We start from the raw sequence: 18,151 nt of genomic DNA on the forward strand, positions 1-18,151 counted from the left end.
CCCCGCACATTTCTGTTTCCGGACGTCTAGCTAGGTGCGACAGTAGTGTATGAAGTTCTGTGACAATGCTCTGGGGTTGTTGTCTGGGTGATTTGTGAAGAACAGAATTCTGCTTTTCACACAGATAGTCAAAGTGGGAGATAAGAAAATGCAAGTAAGCGGTTCAAACTGATTTAGCAAATGTTGCTTTTATTTTTGTGGGGAGACAAAGTTGCTTGTAGGTACTATGGAAGTATACATTTCAGAATTGCATAAGTCCGATTTTCAGCAGAGTATCAACAAGAGGGCTGTTTCTCAGTCAATATCATATACCAATCAGTTTCTAAGTGCAATAGATAGGCTTTTGTAGGGCTTTCATGCTTAGGTCAGCCTTTATACAGATGCTTACTGTCAGAAAAATGAAACCTTTATTTTAGTTAACTTGCAAAATGTTAATATTTCTCTAAATATATGAAACCTATGATGAATATTGTCTGAGACTTCTAAGTAAAAAAAAAAAAATTGAGCTCCTTTCAAGGAAGCGAGCAGAGAGAGGATGGACAGAGCGGGAAATAAGGGAGAACTTTGTTTGAACAAGGTTAGCCAAGGGTGCAAGGTCATTCCTCACACATTACATCCTTAAAAGACACACTATAGCCCTATTCATGAGCAGCGGGAAGCAGAGAGATGGCAGGCCATGTATTGAGCTGTCATGGTGCACCCTCCCTCCTCTGCACATTCATGTTTCTTATGACATTGACGAATCAATCTGTCTTCACTCTAACCCACTGACTTTCTAACACCCCTTGTTGTTCTTATCGGAAACACATCCTGTAATAAGCATGATATTTAAGACAGAACACTTATTAGTGTCCTTTCAGCACACTGGTGTCTTGTTGAGCGCTGGCTTACATTTGCCCGTGTTTGCCTTTGTTCGGATTAGGAATGTCACCTTTCCCAGTTAGCAAGTGTATTCCCAAGTGCACCAGGAAACTGATGGGTTTTTAATTTGCCCTTTCGAATTTAAATTCAGTGAATACACACTAGCTCTCTCCCATCAGGAGGTCTTGAGTTCATCTTGTTGGACACATTTCAAAGGTGCCTTCTCACCTCTTAGTGGGAAACATGTTGTTATGAGAGTGCACACACGGCCTCTGGAAAGGCTTCAAAAGCTCAGTGCATGTCTGAGACATGATTGATCGCTTCAGGATGTTTGTGAATTTTTGCCAGCAGTGATATGTGGTGTCTCGATAGTCTCATAAATGGATATTTAAGTACTATTTGATACGACACTTGATTTGAGTGTATGACTAAGTAATGGAGTTGCACAGAGCCAAGTTGTTATTTTAACTGTCGGTCAAAATGTAAGCACACTCATGTGTTATCATGTCTAAAATAATGCTTTAGAAACGTAAGACTTGCTCGGAAAGTGATTACATTCTGAATAGGTTTTGTGGTTCTTACATGGGTAGATATTTTAATAACATAGGATTGATAATGAGAAAGATTGTTTAATGATTTGGCAGTGCTGCAATTAGAGCTATTCTTGAATTTATCTAGGAGTGTGTTTTGAAGGGTACTGAGATTATGTGGTTTGGAAAAGTGACAGTGGGAGATTAGAGCCTTTCTGATTATTGTATGTTATTTCAAAAATAAAAAGCAAAAACATCTTAATTTGGACTATTAGATGAGAAGTGTTTCGAGTATTATTGTGTGTTTGTTTCATCTGTCTTTGCGCAATGGTTTCATGTAAGAGAAGCCCTAATTTTGACCGTACTGAGAGACTTTTTTTGTACTGTGCTGTTGTGGCTGTAAGTATATAATGGGAAACGGTTTTGCGATGGGTCAGGGCAGCTTGCCACGTGTATGTGGTTGATTGACTGGGCTAACCTTGCAAATTGAAGTTGTGAAATAAAAAATAAGGCCTGCAAAACATATTTCGCAGACAAAGGCAATTCTTGCACAATTTTTCAAAACAAAACATCAAGTCTAAAAGTCAAGACAAAATTTTCTCTCTTAAGTTGAATTGAACTATGACGTGTTTTTAAGTTCATTAAAAGGAGAAATAACCCTTTAACTTGCTTGCATGCGGCGTCAAGTTTGTGCGTCACACCTTTAAGAGTCCAGAAGCACAATGGAATTTAAGTCTCGGTCAGGCTGCAACACAGATCAACTCGCTGAGGTAGAGCACACTCATTTTTCCCAGCCTGAACCATCAATAAAGCCTTTGTCGCTCTCTTCTCACACTGTCTGCTTCTTTCAACCTCCCTCCTTCTGCCTCTATCTCTGCATCTCATTTAATCTCAACTCACTCTCCCTTTTGATCCTCTCAACCGCTTCTACTTTGCTCCATCCACTTTTCTCTCCGTGCTTTGCTTTAAGTTTGTGCCAATGACAGGATTGTCAGCATGAATGGCATCCAAGTGCGTATTCGTGCTCTGTGTTCCCCTCCCTCTCAATCAGTAACTCTGTAGCTTTGTGTTCAAGGACAACCACTGACCTAAGATATGGGAAAACATACTGATAAGCACTTTTGTTGTGTTGTAGGAGATTAAAGAAGTTATGTGTGTGAGTGTGTTTTGGGGATGAGGGGGAGGGTTTTTCGAGTTGACAGGAGAGATAAAGGAAGCTTGAGAGAAGCCCTGGGTGTAATGCAGATGCCTGTGGGTGTTGTTAGTTGTGTGTGTGTTGTGCAGGCCACTGGTTGAAATCCTTGTCAAGTCATAGACAAAAGTGGTGCTCGAGAGGAGAGGCTCAGTTTCCCACCCCCACTATTTTATTACAATGGCTGTGAGTCAGATCTCGTTATCTGAGTGTATTCACTAATCATGAGTATTGACTAACCAATGCTGCTTATGAACCCATCTGGTCACTTTAGCTGAGTTGATTTGGTATGGGCATGTAAGAGCCACAAAAAGCTGCAGGTTCAGTTTTCAATGTAAATAAGTAACCCACTGACCTACTTCTGGTGAATTGACATGTCTCTGGTCATTCCTTCCAAATTCTTTATTATAGTCTTATCTCGATCAGTTTTTCTTAACAAAATGATTGAGTGAGATCAAGAATCTTCCTGAGCTAGTCTCATTTAAAAAACGGTTTACAAGTAAAAAAGTTTTGTCCATTACAGCACAGTGAAATTCCTTTTGCAGATCCCAGCGATGTGACATACATTTGGCCATATTGGGGTATTTATATGTGTTTGTTCTTCTACAACATTGTACAATTATAAGAATATTGTAATGAAACAAGATGACAATCATATCTGAAGTCTTTGATCCTTGCGGTAAAAACAGTAGAAATGCCATTGCAGCATTTTTAGGCAGAATGTTAGTGAGGTATCACTTTAAGGAAGGAGACTGGGGAAAAAAAAGACAAGTTTTAGGCTCAGCAGGAGATGTGGAAGCTTCTGGAACAGGAGAGGAGAGAGTGTGTGTGTGTGTGTGTGTGTGTGTGTGTGTGTGTGTGTGTGTGTGTGTGTGGGATTCCTTGTGCAGCTGTGAGACCTCGTCGAGCTGCAACCGCTGGCACATTCTGCACACCATGGCAGGGGGTTACCGTAGCGACTCTGCTTTTGACTTTTTTTGGAACCTAAGCTTTGTGTTTTTGTGTTTTCTGAATGGTTGCTCTTGAACGAAGTTTCCCTGTGGCATTCGGGTATCAATTTCCATGTTGAATATGCATCAACACACGCAGCGAAACTAATTGATATGCACTCAAGCATCAGGGAGCTATTATTATGGTACAGTCAAGGAGAGAAGAAATATGTTGTACACAAACTCTGTTTGTTCTAAGCTCAGGTTTGTTACTCAACATAAATAAATGCCTCAAGAGTTGATTCAGAGGACATATAATTAAACCTATAATTACTTTAAACTCCTTTTTGTCATATGGATATGCAGTGACCTAAATGTAAACATGTGATGCAGAATTTACACTGCTTTTACATTTAGTGCCTTTTATCCATGTTTTTTTCTTCCCATACATAGGTGTGACAGACCAGTTGCTTTTTCCTGTAGGCTCTGTGTAAAAAGAAGCGGATGAGAATTGCGGTCTGTATTGACTGGACTTTCTGGAATGTCCTCGTCCTACTCACTTCCTTGTCTTTTATACTTCTCACTATAACTTTATACTTGTTCTCAGCCAGGAGATCTAAATGAAACAAAAAACATTAATGCTGTTGGACAATTAAGAGTACAGATCATATATATATATAAACTTCCTAACTCAGCGACAACAGCCAAGAAGTTTCATTAGATCGGTTTTTAGTGAAAAAATCAAAAGAACTGAGATTCAAGTGAGTCAAAAACTGAGTAATTAAAAAAAAAAACTTACAGTAAGAAATGTAAGTAGACTAACAAACAATAAGATGAAGAGACACGTGTGTGTGTGTGTGTGTGTGTGTGTGTGTGTGATCATATTAGTGTGTTCAAGAATGTTCAAGAATGAAGAATGTTTTAAGAAATGCACTAATGAGCCAATTAACAAAAAATGAATGAATGAATGAATAACATGAGAATGAGAATTTTTTTATAAGAGAAGAGCAAGAGAGAAAAAAACAGGGAGTGATGGAAAAAGACAGGAAGATGACTCTTTGTTCACAGGGAGCATGCTGTTTAATGGGAACAGATGTTGCATGTGTTAATCATTGGCTGTCGTCTGACACACACACACACACACACACACTCACACTTATTGTCCATGTAGATACACACCAATGAGTATCCTAGACTCACACTAATATATATCATCTTCTAACATTGAAGCCTGACCAATATTACCCCATGGCTGATATATCAGTATTGACGTTTAAGTACACGCAGGAGAGTGATAACAGAAACGCAGCTGTTTGAAAATACAGATGACCAGCAACTCAAACACGCCATAGGCCTGGAAAGTGTTTATTTGTTACGCATATGCTCATGAAGAATCTTCGGTGTTTTATATATATTTTTTTACAGTCACTTGTATTAATACACAAATTGTACAACTGTAGCCGTTTTCTGCTCAGCAAAGTAAAACAGCACGACTGAAGATCAGCTGCTGATTTCTAACCTTTTAAAGTTACAGTGTTAACTGTAATCGCACAGGCGACTTTGTTAATATCAGCAGCTTTTGTATCTGCGTTCCTCCAGGAAAAAATCCCCACATCGGCCAAGCTTGTATGGACCCACTCTCAAAGGATTCACAGATTATGGCCAAATATTAAGACATTCCTCACCCACACCCAGAAATATCCACGCTCCAGAGACTCTGTTTCTGGGCTGCATGTCTTTGGCTGAGTCTATGTTAATGATTTTCTGTCTGGGGAAATCGTTACCAGCATTGATAAAGAAGCATTTGTCTGCAAGCTGCATTCTTGAACAAGTCTGCTCCCCAGCGCTCCTCAGTTCTGGCCTCTTTTGGACACCTCCTTTAATTATGGTTCCAAACAAGTGTGTTGAAACCGATCTCATAACTCTTTAGATATGTGTTTTGACATGTCTTCCAAATGTGTTTAATATGCTAAAACCCTTCCTTAGGTTAGTGTTATTAGGTGTGAGTTATTGATCTCCTTCCAAGTGTAATCATCTCACTAATTTCTGCATCTCTGTGTGTCATCAGCTAATGCATGCTTCCTAAATCTGCTTTTAAACCACCATAGTTTAGAAACAATGTGATCCTGATCTTTTCATAGGAGAACTGAATCTTTCCCAGGGTTAGCTTTTTAAAAGAAATAGTTTTTCCTTCCCTGCCCTATGTTTGCTAGCCTGTGAGAGATTTTTGAGGCCAGTCAGGTGACTAGGCAGCTGTATGGTGCCCTCATGTGCCCAAACCTGGCACAATGGTGGGCGATGAGCCAGCTAGCCAGAAAAGCAGAGATGGACGCACCCTGTTATTTATAGACCATTAGCAGCAGTGACTTCATCCAGTCAGGCTGGAGTGTGTGGGCTAAGCCTGGAAGACAGCGATCTCATTCTTCTCTATCTCTTCGCATAGAAGTTGGCAGCCCAGTTCAGCCCAGTTCAGCTACTGCCTCTGTCATGTTGTTAGTTTGAGTAATGAAGATAAGCAGGTTTTGGGTTCAGGGGGTCAGGAATCGTCCTTCCATTTATTACAACCAGACCAGGAACAAAAGCAATTCAGCCGTCAGTAAATCAGCATTTATATTCAGGGTAATTTGAGTCAGATCTTATTAAATATCACTGTATTAACCACACTGTATATTTGCATATCTCAAAATTCATCCTTATTTGTCAAATGTGGCTTAAAAATTAAGCGAATATAGTGTATTTTAAATCCATCGTAGTTAATACATTTCTCCTTAGTGTAATACATGCGTATCTGAGATGAAGAACAAATCAAGGAAAGAGTATTAGCAGTTAAATTAAAAGATGTAATGGTACATATTTTGAGTATCAATTGTCATTTGGTCTAAACAATGATGGCAAACACCTTTCAGGGTTTGTTTAAAAAATAAACACACAAAGCTTTGCATTTTTGGTCAACTAACTAAGTAATTTGTTTAGAATCACATTTTCGTTATCAGCACTTTTGATTGAGAGGCTATCTACTTTTTTTTCTTTGAGTATTTGAGTGCTTATCCCAAAAATGTTCGGGAACAGTGGCAAGGCTGTTCGTTATTATGATGACAAAAGAGAAATAGCATTACAGTATTACTATTTGGTTGATTTGGCTTGAAAATGGTAAGCATGATTATTTTGCAGGAGACTTCCACCGCTTTGTTGAATAAAATCTTCCTTTGCTTCCCAGATCATTTTTCCATTTCCCCCTCTGTTTTTCCAGCTCACACAAGCAGGGAGAGAAATGAATTTTTTGAAGGATGGATTGTCTGCTTTTACTTGTTCATGTCTTAGCTGAATTATACATGATCAGTGTTGAAGTCTCAAGACATTTAGCTGTAAATACTATTGCAAATTACATACTGTGCTCTTGTTCTATATTTAGCTGCCTTTCTGTTGTTTAAAAGATGAAAATAACTTAATTCTCTGTTAAAATTTCTGCACTTGGGAAAATTATAATTGATTAACGGTATACAAGTATTGAATAATTTGATTATTTGCAAAAATTTAAATGTATCAAATGATTCGAAATTTTATTTTAATTTCATGGCACTCGGTCCTTCAGAGAGTCTAGGAGCTTGGGATTCTGCACGTCCTTTTTATTTATTTATTTAGTTTATTTTTTTTGCTAATTGTTAAAATGGCCGCTCCAAGCCACTTATTGTAGTGAGGCTATTCCCGCTATGGGACTTATCATTTTCTAGCCTTGTTCGGGTAATTTGAGATGGCTCTCACCTACCGAGGCTAAAACGGAGAGTGTATTTTATCTTGCTGAGGAGTGGCAGGAAAGGAGGTACAGTGATGCCATTTGTTTCCTTTCCTCACCCACTTGCCTGTACTTCATTCCTCCCCCTGTTTGTTTTCACAAATGAAATATGTTAATTAAAAGCTAGAGGACATGAGCTCCCACTAGCACAATCTGCCTCCTCAACTCTGTTGTCCACCAGACCCTGTCTGAAGAATAGGGTGCAGAAGTTTTTTATTTTTCGTGGTTCATAATGAGGAGGGAGGTGGCTGAAAAAGGAGGGGGAAGCTGAAGCGGAATAAAGATGGAGGACCGTTCCAGTCTTTATAAAAGCCTTCTTTGTAAAAATGGTTCCTTATGGTCACTGGGGAGTATGGAACAAACTAGCTGGTACCCATGCCCAAGCCAAGCACAGGCACACATACACATATACAAATGCATATAAAGAGGCTCAGTGGAACATAGGTGTGGTGTGTGCTGTGCTCAACGCCACAGTTAATTTTATCGCCAAACTTCCAAGGAGAGCATGACCTCGGGACAGACGGAAAGAAAAAGAGAAAGAAAGGTAGCTGTGGGTGGACACGGTGGGAAATGAAAGACAGGGCGGGACAGATGAAGACCATGGGTGGAGGTGTAGTAGCTTTGTAAGGTTCATGTGGCGTGCATCAGTGGAAGCTTACAACTCCTCCGAGGCTGAGGCAGAATGGAGAAGGTCTGTAAGAAGTCATTTTTTCTGTTGTCTTTAAATAAACCCCAGACAATCTGGAATTAACCAGGATGGAGTGCTGTTTATTCGTGACTTGATGCAGTAGGGGCTGTTCTAATAGAAGGAGCTAGATATCATAGAGATACATCTACTTTTTCTTGGTTCTCTATTTTACCCATGGCTCTAAGTCCTGGGTTTCAGGAGCTGTGAGCGCTTTGGAAACTGATGAGGTAAGACCAAAAGTGTGTGACTGGTTTATTGAATACAATGGAGCATTTGGCTGCTGCTACTGCTGCCGCTACCGCTGGCTGTGTAAGTGCAATAACTTACTGGCTTTATAATTAAGCATGACAAATCCCACTACAAAAGCCTACCTGGGATTGGGTTGGACCCTGGAAGTGTTTTGTTCCTTTTTTTGCTATTGAATTTTAGTCCATTATTGCAAGTGGGCAATAAAAAGGGGCTACTTCCTTTAAGTTCTATCTTTAACTGTGTAAAGGTGTACTGTCAGTGTTCCAGCTGTTTTATAATGAACATTTGGCAGCTCAGAAATGGATCTTAAGAGGAAATAGGTATTCCATGATGCAGATGGAAATCTGCACATATTTAAGTATATATAAATATTTTAGTATTTGTGAGGGTGTGTTGATTTTTAGACGCGGGCTATCGGGTGTCTATATACACCACATTGCAATATAATCCATATTAGCCTGTGGGCATTATCTTCTGAGAAAGATGATTGAGAGAAATCCTGTCCTGGATATCAGAGAGAGAGAGAAGGAGAAAGGGAGAGAAATTTGTACAACTCAAGCAGAACTATTAATACTTCTTGAAGTGTGTGGGGTAAAAAGATGCTGAGTCAGGTAGATAACACTCAGAACAAAAATAAGATGTTATGTAACAGCATGGATAATCTGTAATTCCACAACATTCTTGAGTCCAGTGTAGCAATATCTTGGATCTATTTTGATCTCAATTCTCAAAAGCTGTTTCCCATTTATCTTGTCACTTTTTTACAGTGGAAATGTTGGAATTTTGAAAAGCATGTAACTGAATGTGATAAAGTAAACAAGTAAAGCGAGGCCATGGCGCATGTTACATCCATGTTCCATGCATGCTAAGAGCATACGAAAGAGAGACTCTGACAGGATTTTCTGCTCTCTTTGAATGATTTCAGGAACCCATCCTTCTTTCATGTCTAGTGATCCTTCAGTGAAACCACAGTGAAGTATTTATGCAATGTTCAGAGGCACTCTCCCACACAACCACAGACTGAACAACACTTATGTGTTTATTTAGATTGCTGCAAAGAGGCTCGCAATTACTATGGGAGGGAGAGGGTGAAGTAAGTGTGTGTGTATGTGTGCTAAAGGACCACTTTTGGACTGTGCGTGTGTATGTTCATGTCTCTTACTGCATGCTTTACCACGATCTTCTAAATGTTTCCCAATTTAACAGCCTTTGAGATAGAACAAAAGAAAAATGGAGAGAGGGATGAAGTGACAGACAGCAGAGAGCTGCAGACATATGGTACTCATCATACACAGACACACAGATTGAGCTGATGGACATTTACAATTTCAAAGCTGAATCCACTTTGTGACAGTCTTTAGCCTGTTAGAACCGACTATACATTGCATTTAGATACCTGCTAATCCCACAGAACGGATTACTGCGATTAACTGTTATTGGCAACAAATTTCCATTTCTGTTCTCTGACTTCTGTTCACTGCTTCAGTGAGGGGACTGTTTTTTGCGATGTGTTTGATCAGGTAACATTAAAATAGTTATAGATAAAAAGGTGCAGATATACAAGTGTTGTTTACGATATGAAAAATGTTTATGTAAAGACTTTTCTACAACTCTGTTATTAAGTCAGAGGATATTGTACAAGTACACTGGTTGGCAGAGTATTTAGACCTTCTGTAAAAATGTCAAACACGTTTTTTGTACAAATTTAAACAAAATTAAAACAACTGTTATTTTTGTTATGATTATAATTATTATTATTATTATTATTCAAATAAGTGTATTGGAAACACTGCTTTTGTTGTTGTTTTTGGCTCTTTTTTTTTTTTTTTTCCTTCTACAGCGCTGTGGGTCATCATATTCATCTTCAGTAAACTTCCCCTATTTAGTTGCCAATTCCTCTGTCAGTTCACACCCACTAACCAGTTCTCGCTTATCACATAGAGGCTATCAGCCAAGGAAGGTGAGGGCACTCGTTTCCTCGAAGACACACAAAGTCAGCCAACCACTTCTTTTCAGATTGCTCGTGCATTACCTCATACTGCGTCAGAGGGCAACCAAACACACACACTCACACACTTGTACATACATGAGCTCACTGATTCCAAAGAATGCCTGGTTTGGCTTTTATTGACATGAGAGTATTTCATCCCTCACACAGCCAGTTAAACACATTTACATTTACAGCATTTGGCAGATGCATTTTTCCTGAGCAACCTACAGTCACCTACATCTTGACCACTGAGCTACCATTTCCCTTCCAACAGCTGGCTGAAGCATCATCAAGATTTAAACTAATGAGCTCCTGATGATAGGATGCAGCCTTTTGGTTGCACTGCTTAGGAGCCACAATAAGCTTTTTATCATAATAAAGTAATGGAAACTTGGAATTGATGAGCAGCGCTACCTGATGCACCACTGTGGCCTGCCCCTTTATATTAATAATTAAAATAGACATCTTAACCTGATATACCCAGTAATACTGTCAAAAAGCATCAGAAAACTTCACATTATACTGTGTTAATATTAGTCATGGACCACCAGCTCTATGCACTTTTTTACATCTAGGCATACCTTGAAATATAAAGTCTACTCTTGGTTCTCGAATATTTTTCTTTCGAAAGCCTTCTTTTACCAAAATATATTAGTGTTTAGTGTTTCTAACCATGTTTCTGATTATGTTTTGTCATTTTGGTTTGTGTACCCTCTTTATGGCCACTAAGTCAATTTATTAGGCATGGGTGTGTGAGTGTGGTAATTGTATAGGTTTATAGTACTGTAAGTTAATTTGACCTTTACCCATTCTGTACTGTTAAACAGAGGAAGTAGAAAACTCCAGAAGCAAGAACGTCTGTCTGACACACTGTAATTGTCTGAGGGCCTGTAGTATGATTTGTGTTGTGTGTGTACGTATTGTGTGTAGTTGTTTTTTCTTAATGCTTTTTTATTTTAGCATTTAACCCTTTCTGTTGTTTTGCTGTTTTTGTGTACAGTAGTATAATTAGGCATATATGAGCCTACATTGAGTAAGTCAAGGCTTGTCCTCCATTTGCAAACAAAAGATGACGTTCACCTATAAGAAGTTCTGTCTTTCTCTGTCTCAGATAGAAGAAAGAGGGAAGGCAGCTGAGTGTAAGAAACTACGCGTGGGAGACGAACTAGTCAACATCAATGGTTCTGCACTGTACGGCTCACGCCAAGAAGCCCTGATCCTCATCAAAGGCTCTTATAGGATCCTGAAGATCATTGTCCGCAGGTAAAGACTTCCATTCCATTCTCCACACACACACACACACACACACACACACACACACACACACACACACACACACACGACGTATGTGACCAAAGAAAGAAATGGCTAAAATGGGTTAGATGACATCACCATTGTGACCTTTCAAAGTTTTTGCAGTGAAGCTATATATGAGAGGGCGTATGTGAGCGAAAGACTCGCAAGTATATATGGAAGTAGCCTCCCTGTGGGTGGTGTTTGTTTTAGTGGGGCTGATATTGGGCAGATGAGTAGTAGGTCACTGCCCCATGGTTGCTGTATGAGTCACGCAGTGCTACTCCATTCTCAGAGCACCAAACCGGAAACTTCTACAGTAGCCTGAGATCTGTCAAGCTGTGGACTGATCAAGCAGAGATACTTGATCAAGGCAAAATTGTCAAAAGTCACTTCAGTACCTGAAACATTCGAAAACCAGTGCAAAAAAAATAATAAAATAAAGCAATTTCTTATTGTTAATGCAGAAATTTAGTTCTTAATGGTCTGTATATTATTTTTATATATGCTACAAATTCCAATACTGTATTACTACATCTATATGTGCAATACCCTTTTTTTGTAGAGAGGCTGTAAAAAATCTAAATTCCTAAAATATTGAAGTAAAACTGAAGCCTTACCAATATCACAGTAATTTATCAATATGTACATGCATTTATTATTTATTAAGATGACTAATATTAAAACAGCCAGCCAGTAGCAATCGTTTAGTTTTGTAGCTAGCAATTAGCGACAACCATTTTAGCGATAAACCTGTTTTTCATTAGCTTTATCTCACATGTATTGGTACATTGGTAAGAAGAAAGAAAAAGTTATGCTTTTTTACACAGATGTTATGTGCTGCGTTCTCTTATGTATTAAGGAAATTACAAAATTGTGAATTGAACTTAAGCAAAAACAAATAGGAAGCTGCCATTTGTGTATTTATGTATGCTTTACACTCCCGGCCCAAAGAAATGGATCAATGTTCATCACGTGTATGAGATTTACTCTTTAATTTCTTTAAATATTTATGCCTTTTTACTGCTTTTATTGCCTCTGAGAGAAACCTTTTAGAGTCAGCCACCAAGAATGATAATCTGTTTGGTAAAGGTTAGTCTAAAAAAAGCCCTGCCCTACAGCCTACAAACTAGAATTGTATTTAATGCTAGATTTTCAAGTATATCATTTGCCACATTTATGTTATAACTGTTTAAATCACTGTATGACTGTATGAAGATTGTATGATTATTGCTATCAGAATACAAGTCTTGGTATTATTGATATTACTTACAGTAGAACAGGGGGAAATACATGGAAATGTGTTTCTCCTCATTGTTTACTGCCTTCCAGTGGAGGAATCCAGAACTACAATGAAAATGTGCATGAAGGGCAGCTTTCTTCATCTTGCAAGGTGGTTGCAGAAGTTTAAGACTGTACATGCATTGTTGGGGTGTGTGTTTGAAGGGTGGATGCTGATGTTTTTTTCTACAGGGGATTTCCCCACACTTATTTAGCTGGGCTCCTTCTTCTGTATTAACTACCAGATACTGCTGAATTAGAATGGGTCCTACAAACTACGAGTGGTTCTGTGCATCACAAGTACACCATGAACAGGCCCTGAAGTAAACGTTAATGAATTGGGAGCAAAGGGTACAAGGAGAGTAGGAGTTTGTTTGAAAGGTAGTTTGGGGGATGGAAAATTTTGTTCTTATTTCATATCCATTTATTTGGAAGCAGTTCAGAAATGCACCACTGAGTCTCAGTGTTACAAGCCTGACTGTGTTTTTTTTTTTCTGTGGCTTTTAGGGCATCCCAGGTCTGTGTGTGTGTGTGTGTGTGTGTGTGTGTGTGTGTGTGTGTGTGTGTGTGTGTGTGTGTTCTGTGCTTTTCTGTTCCTGTGGATTAGTGAACTCTTGTCACACCACCAGGGATTAAAGTGGTGCATAAGGGTCTGGATTGCTAGTTAGGCTTCTGCTACATAGACAAATTATGTCTATATGTTTTCTTTGGTTTGTGTGCATCTGTGAGGATATGAATTATGGGATGGCAGTTGGAGAAAGCACACTTCTCTCTTTCATGATTCTTGGATGTATATCATAGAGCTCCATTGTGTCATTTTTGGGTGATGCAATTAAAGCTTGTTGCGAGTTTTAAGGCAGGATTTTGTGCCAGTTGGTGGTTTTGTGTTCATTTTGTAAAAAAAAAAAAAAAAAGCTTTATATATAATCTATTGCTTCTTTAAACTTAAACATCATGTGTACATTTACCCTTTACTAAATGTGTACATAGTGGAGTTGTTGCAGCTTCTCATGCAGCTCTGTTTCTAATATTTGTATTGCATTTTACAGTTTCAGAAGCTAAAAAGAGAAAATTTTCGGATGTGTGTGTGTGTGTGTGTGTGTGTGTGTGTGTGTGTGTTGGATGCCAGCAACCATAAAAATCAAACTGAACTAAATCCACATCTACATGTCCCTCCTTTCCATTCTCTGTTCTAGTTAGTCACTGCATCTTTTCAAATTGTGCTAATAAATTGCTATAGGATCTTTTCTGTCCCTCACTCTGCATCTATGTGACAGCATGATTAGCCAGCATGTGCTCATATCCACATTAACCACTGAGCTCCATCTGTGTCCTCTTCTGTTTGAACCAGCAGATGACACATTTATGGTATGTGAAAATGGGAACATGACGCATACAGTAAATAGGATGTTTTCTAATGTTCATTGGCTGGAAACAGTGTGTATCTTCTTCCTGTTTACATCCATGCTATTGTTCAATGCCAAATGTTGAAACTGTGTGGTAGTCCTTGTCTGATGTTATTTCCGACTTAAAAGCAGGGACTTAATGTACAGAATCAAATTTTACACAGACCATATTGTTTGAAATGCAACCTTGTGTACCACCTTCTGTACCTTTGTACAGTGTCTGCCAAGGGTGCGGTGATCGTCTTGCGGTGGGCAACTCCTTGGGAAATTCCTAGCCACTTTCGTCATACTTCCTGGTCCTCCCAGTCGCTCTTCCTCCTGCTGCTTCCTGTTTCACTTGCTGACTGTAGCATCATGCTTAGGCAAGGCATTCACAAGACCATTAACAGTGGAGTGACTGTTAATCCCTGCCCAGTATTCGTCCAGCAGCACGGGCCATTGTTTAGTCTTTGTATAGGAGTTAGACAGAGGCACACAGATGTACACAAATGAAAAGGAAGGCCAGAATGCTACAGGAAAAATGTGCAAGAGAAGGAAGTATTGCTGTCTGCTATTTGGTATTATAGTGAGTAGAACTGTATCAGTATTATTCACTGTGAACTGTGTGTAAGAAAAATCTTATAATCTGTTACCATAGTCAGTCATGAGAACCCTTTCTCTTTACTATGTGATCCATAAGTGTAATGTTTATTCATATTTAAATATTTAATTCTCAAAAGAAGCATAATTAAAACAGGTTTTTTTTTCACATTAGAAATTAATAGCAATGCCAAAGTCCCTACCCCCCTCTGTGCAAAAGGCTTTATTAGCCTTTACACAGGATAGTTATATGGTACAATAAAATTATTTGTTTGCACACCCTATCAGCTATTATAATAAAAAATAGATATATTCAGTTAACTCAGATGAAGTAAATCAAACAGATTTATATATCTTTTATACACCAATCAGCCATAACATTAAAAGCAGCTGTACAATATTGTGTAGGTCCCACTTGTGCCACCAAAACCGTTCTAATGATTTCAGACAAGCTAGCCTTTGCTCCACATGCACATCACTTTGCTCCCCATGCACCCCATCAATAAGCTTTGATGGTCCATGAACCTGTCATTGGTTTATCATTTGCCTAATCTAGAACCACTGTTGGTAGATATAAACTACTTCATACTAGAAACATGCTTCAAGACCTGCAGTTTTGGTGATGCTGTGACCAGCCATCACAAATTAGCTTTTGTTAAAGTCACTCTTTTTTTTTTTTTTCTTTTTTTTTTTGCATGCCCAAAGGGTATTTTACTAATCAACTTTTGAAACCTGACTGTTCACATGCCTAATGTGTCCCATGCTCTCACAGGGTCCATTTTTACAAGATAATCACAAACAGTTCACTTCACCTGTCAGTGTGTGTGTGTGTGTGTGTGTGTGTGTGAGTGTGAGTGTGAGTGTATGTAAACATATATAACCAAGGCAATTTGCTAATTAAATAAAAATAGTCTTTTGGGCTGCTTCAATTGTGTACATATTCCATTTCCTTACATTTAGAAACCGTGCATGTTAGAGTTTTTCATTCGATTGTTGTTCTGGCTTGTTTTATCCACAGCTGTGTTTTCATTAGACTAAAACCAGTTGAGAATGTCTCATTATTATCAATCATTTACCCGTCCTTGTCCTGATGGCTGACAATTGGCTTGGAGTGTTGTCACCTGTAACAGGAGAAGTTCCGTTATTACATGTGAATGACCAAAGCTTTAGTGTCTTAATGTTTCTCATCCAGCATAAAAGCAGCAAATGGGTAAAATGCTGTGCTCACAGCAGGAGACAAAGTGAAGTGAGACATTTGGAGACTCTTCTGTCCCAGACCCCAGTGACAACAGGGTCAATAACATCCCATTTTATGGGTTTGTGGGCCACAGGGGAGGTGTCGGTTCCCTCAGATCTAACAGAGGTTGAGGTGGGAAGAGGAGAAATGGACAAGTTCAGGGTGAACAGCGCCAGGAAATTTCCAGAAAAGCACTTTTAGGGTATGGTAACCCCCTCCTACCCCTTCCAACAGTGCCAAGGAACTTCAAAAACAAAAGAGCTGTAGCCTCTGCCAAAACAATGGACATTCCAAGCATTCTTGGGCCCACTCTCTCTCCCTTCTGCTCCTTCACCACTTATCCATGTGGTGCTCTGACTATATGGTTGTGCATGCATGCGATGCAGTTTACATGTAGACTACATTTTGCCGTTAGCTTTTGACGGTTAATTTTGATATATTAAGTCTGTTTGTGTACTGGATTTTATTCCTTTGCAGTTTGTGAGCATGTGTGTACATTAAATTTAAAGACATTGGCATAAAACCTGCAGAGTCATCAGTGCAGTCTGCTTGCTCAGTGTGGGGCCTGGGGCCAGCTGCCATTGGGATTCCATTGCTGTCTGAACACACAAAGAAACACGGCTGCTTTTTATTAGCAGCGCTAATCCTGGGAGACTACATCTTTTTTCACAGCTATATTGCAGAGATAGACATTTGCCAGAACCGGACTGCACACATGCGGACAAGATGTAGCCCATGGTCATGAAGGGAATGTGTGGGATCAGAGATGGACATCATTGCAATCATTACTAAATGGACTGCATAAGTGAGCTGAAACCAATGGGTGTGTGTACAGTATGTGCTTGTGTGTGTCTGTGTGGGGGTGCAAAGAGCATGTTAAAATCTGTTATAGATTATAAAATGGCTTTTTTTCCCCAACTTTCATACTTCTTTTTTTTTTACTAATTTGTTAAATCTAAGATTGCCGTTTGAACTTGTACAGTTTATTGTAGTTGACAAGCACCTGAGGGCATGACTCACAAACAACACTCCATTTAGTGTGCATTAAGACAACCAGACAAAACTTGAGTGAGGAGGGGGGCAACATTGCTGATAAGCTGTTTGTCTGGAAGCATTCTCATGTACATTCCTCTCATTTACAAAAACTTACCTTACAAAAGTGAGATAGAGGCATTGAACCCAAAACAACAAACAAGCCATTGTAGTGAGGAGGCCAGTTCTGGACGGCTCGCTTCCTGAGGGGCTCCATTTCAGACTGTAGCATTAATGCCCAGAGCTCTTGTGATTATATGGAATGCAGGCAACGTGTTTTTGGGAAGTGGATGGCTACAAAACAAACAGTGGTGATTGGAGACCGCATGAGAGACAGAGAATCTGAGCGTATGTGAGGTGGTGGTAGGGGGGGGTCTTGTTAAAGTGCAGTCAGGTTAGATGTCAAAGGTCAAAATAAACAGGGACACCAGACAGTTTATGCCTACAAACATGCTTATTTGTTTAAAAGCATGTGAATGTAAGGAATAGCTTTTCACTCTTCACCCCTTCACACTTTTTTGAGACACTTCTGTTCAAACCAACAGTCTTCAGAGCTTGAAGAGGAATTCTTGTCACATATATATGGCATTGCTAAATTTATTTGATAAATATTGCTTCATAATGGTAATTGTGGCCTTCACAACGGTGATATCACAAAAGCGTGGAATATACAAGTGAGACCAAGAAGGAACAAAGTGTTCTGTGGGTAATCTGTGGGTGTTATTTATAAATCCAATTAATTTTTAACAGTCCAGGACTACATTTAATTTAGGGTTTCCGTGGAGTCTTTAAAAGTCTACACATTGTAGGCCTTAAAAAGTCTTACATTTGTTCTAGGTCTTAAATCTTTTTAAACAGGGTCTTAATTTTCAGATGTCCGTGTAATGCGACTTCAAATGCTCATTGAAATGCTCCTGCAGCACTTTAGCATGATTTTTTTTGTTTGTTTCCGTGGTGGTTCTTCCTTTATTTCGCTTTAGTACACCAAAATAATTGAGAGTATTATGACTACAAATGAGACCAACATGCAACAGTCAATCAGCGTTCTGTTATTGGTGCAAATCTATCTTGGATCGTTCCACAGATGTAAA

At 39.1% G+C, this 18,151-nt stretch overlaps 1 protein-coding gene across 3 annotated transcripts in view; it reads left to right on the plus strand.

Annotated features, from left to right (window-relative positions):
• The window catches only part of shroom4 (shroom family member 4), a 36,163-nt gene that overhangs the window by 3,787 nt on the left and 14,225 nt on the right, over positions 1-18,151 (plus strand). For 2 of the 3 annotated variants that reach the window (XM_046851075.1, XM_046851078.1), the window contains one exon: positions 11,344-11,495. In XM_046851075.1, the coding sequence (XP_046707031.1) occupies positions 11,344-11,495 (152 nt within the window). Of the gene's footprint in view, positions 1-7,972; positions 7,997-11,343; positions 11,496-18,151 lie in introns of those variants that run through there. The other variant, XM_046851076.1, reaches the window with a different exon arrangement.

Source organism: Silurus meridionalis, chromosome 6 (assembly GCF_014805685.1).
Source record: "Silurus meridionalis isolate SWU-2019-XX chromosome 6, ASM1480568v1, whole genome shotgun sequence".
NCBI classification, from domain to species: domain Eukaryota; kingdom Metazoa; phylum Chordata; class Actinopteri; order Siluriformes; family Siluridae; genus Silurus; species Silurus meridionalis.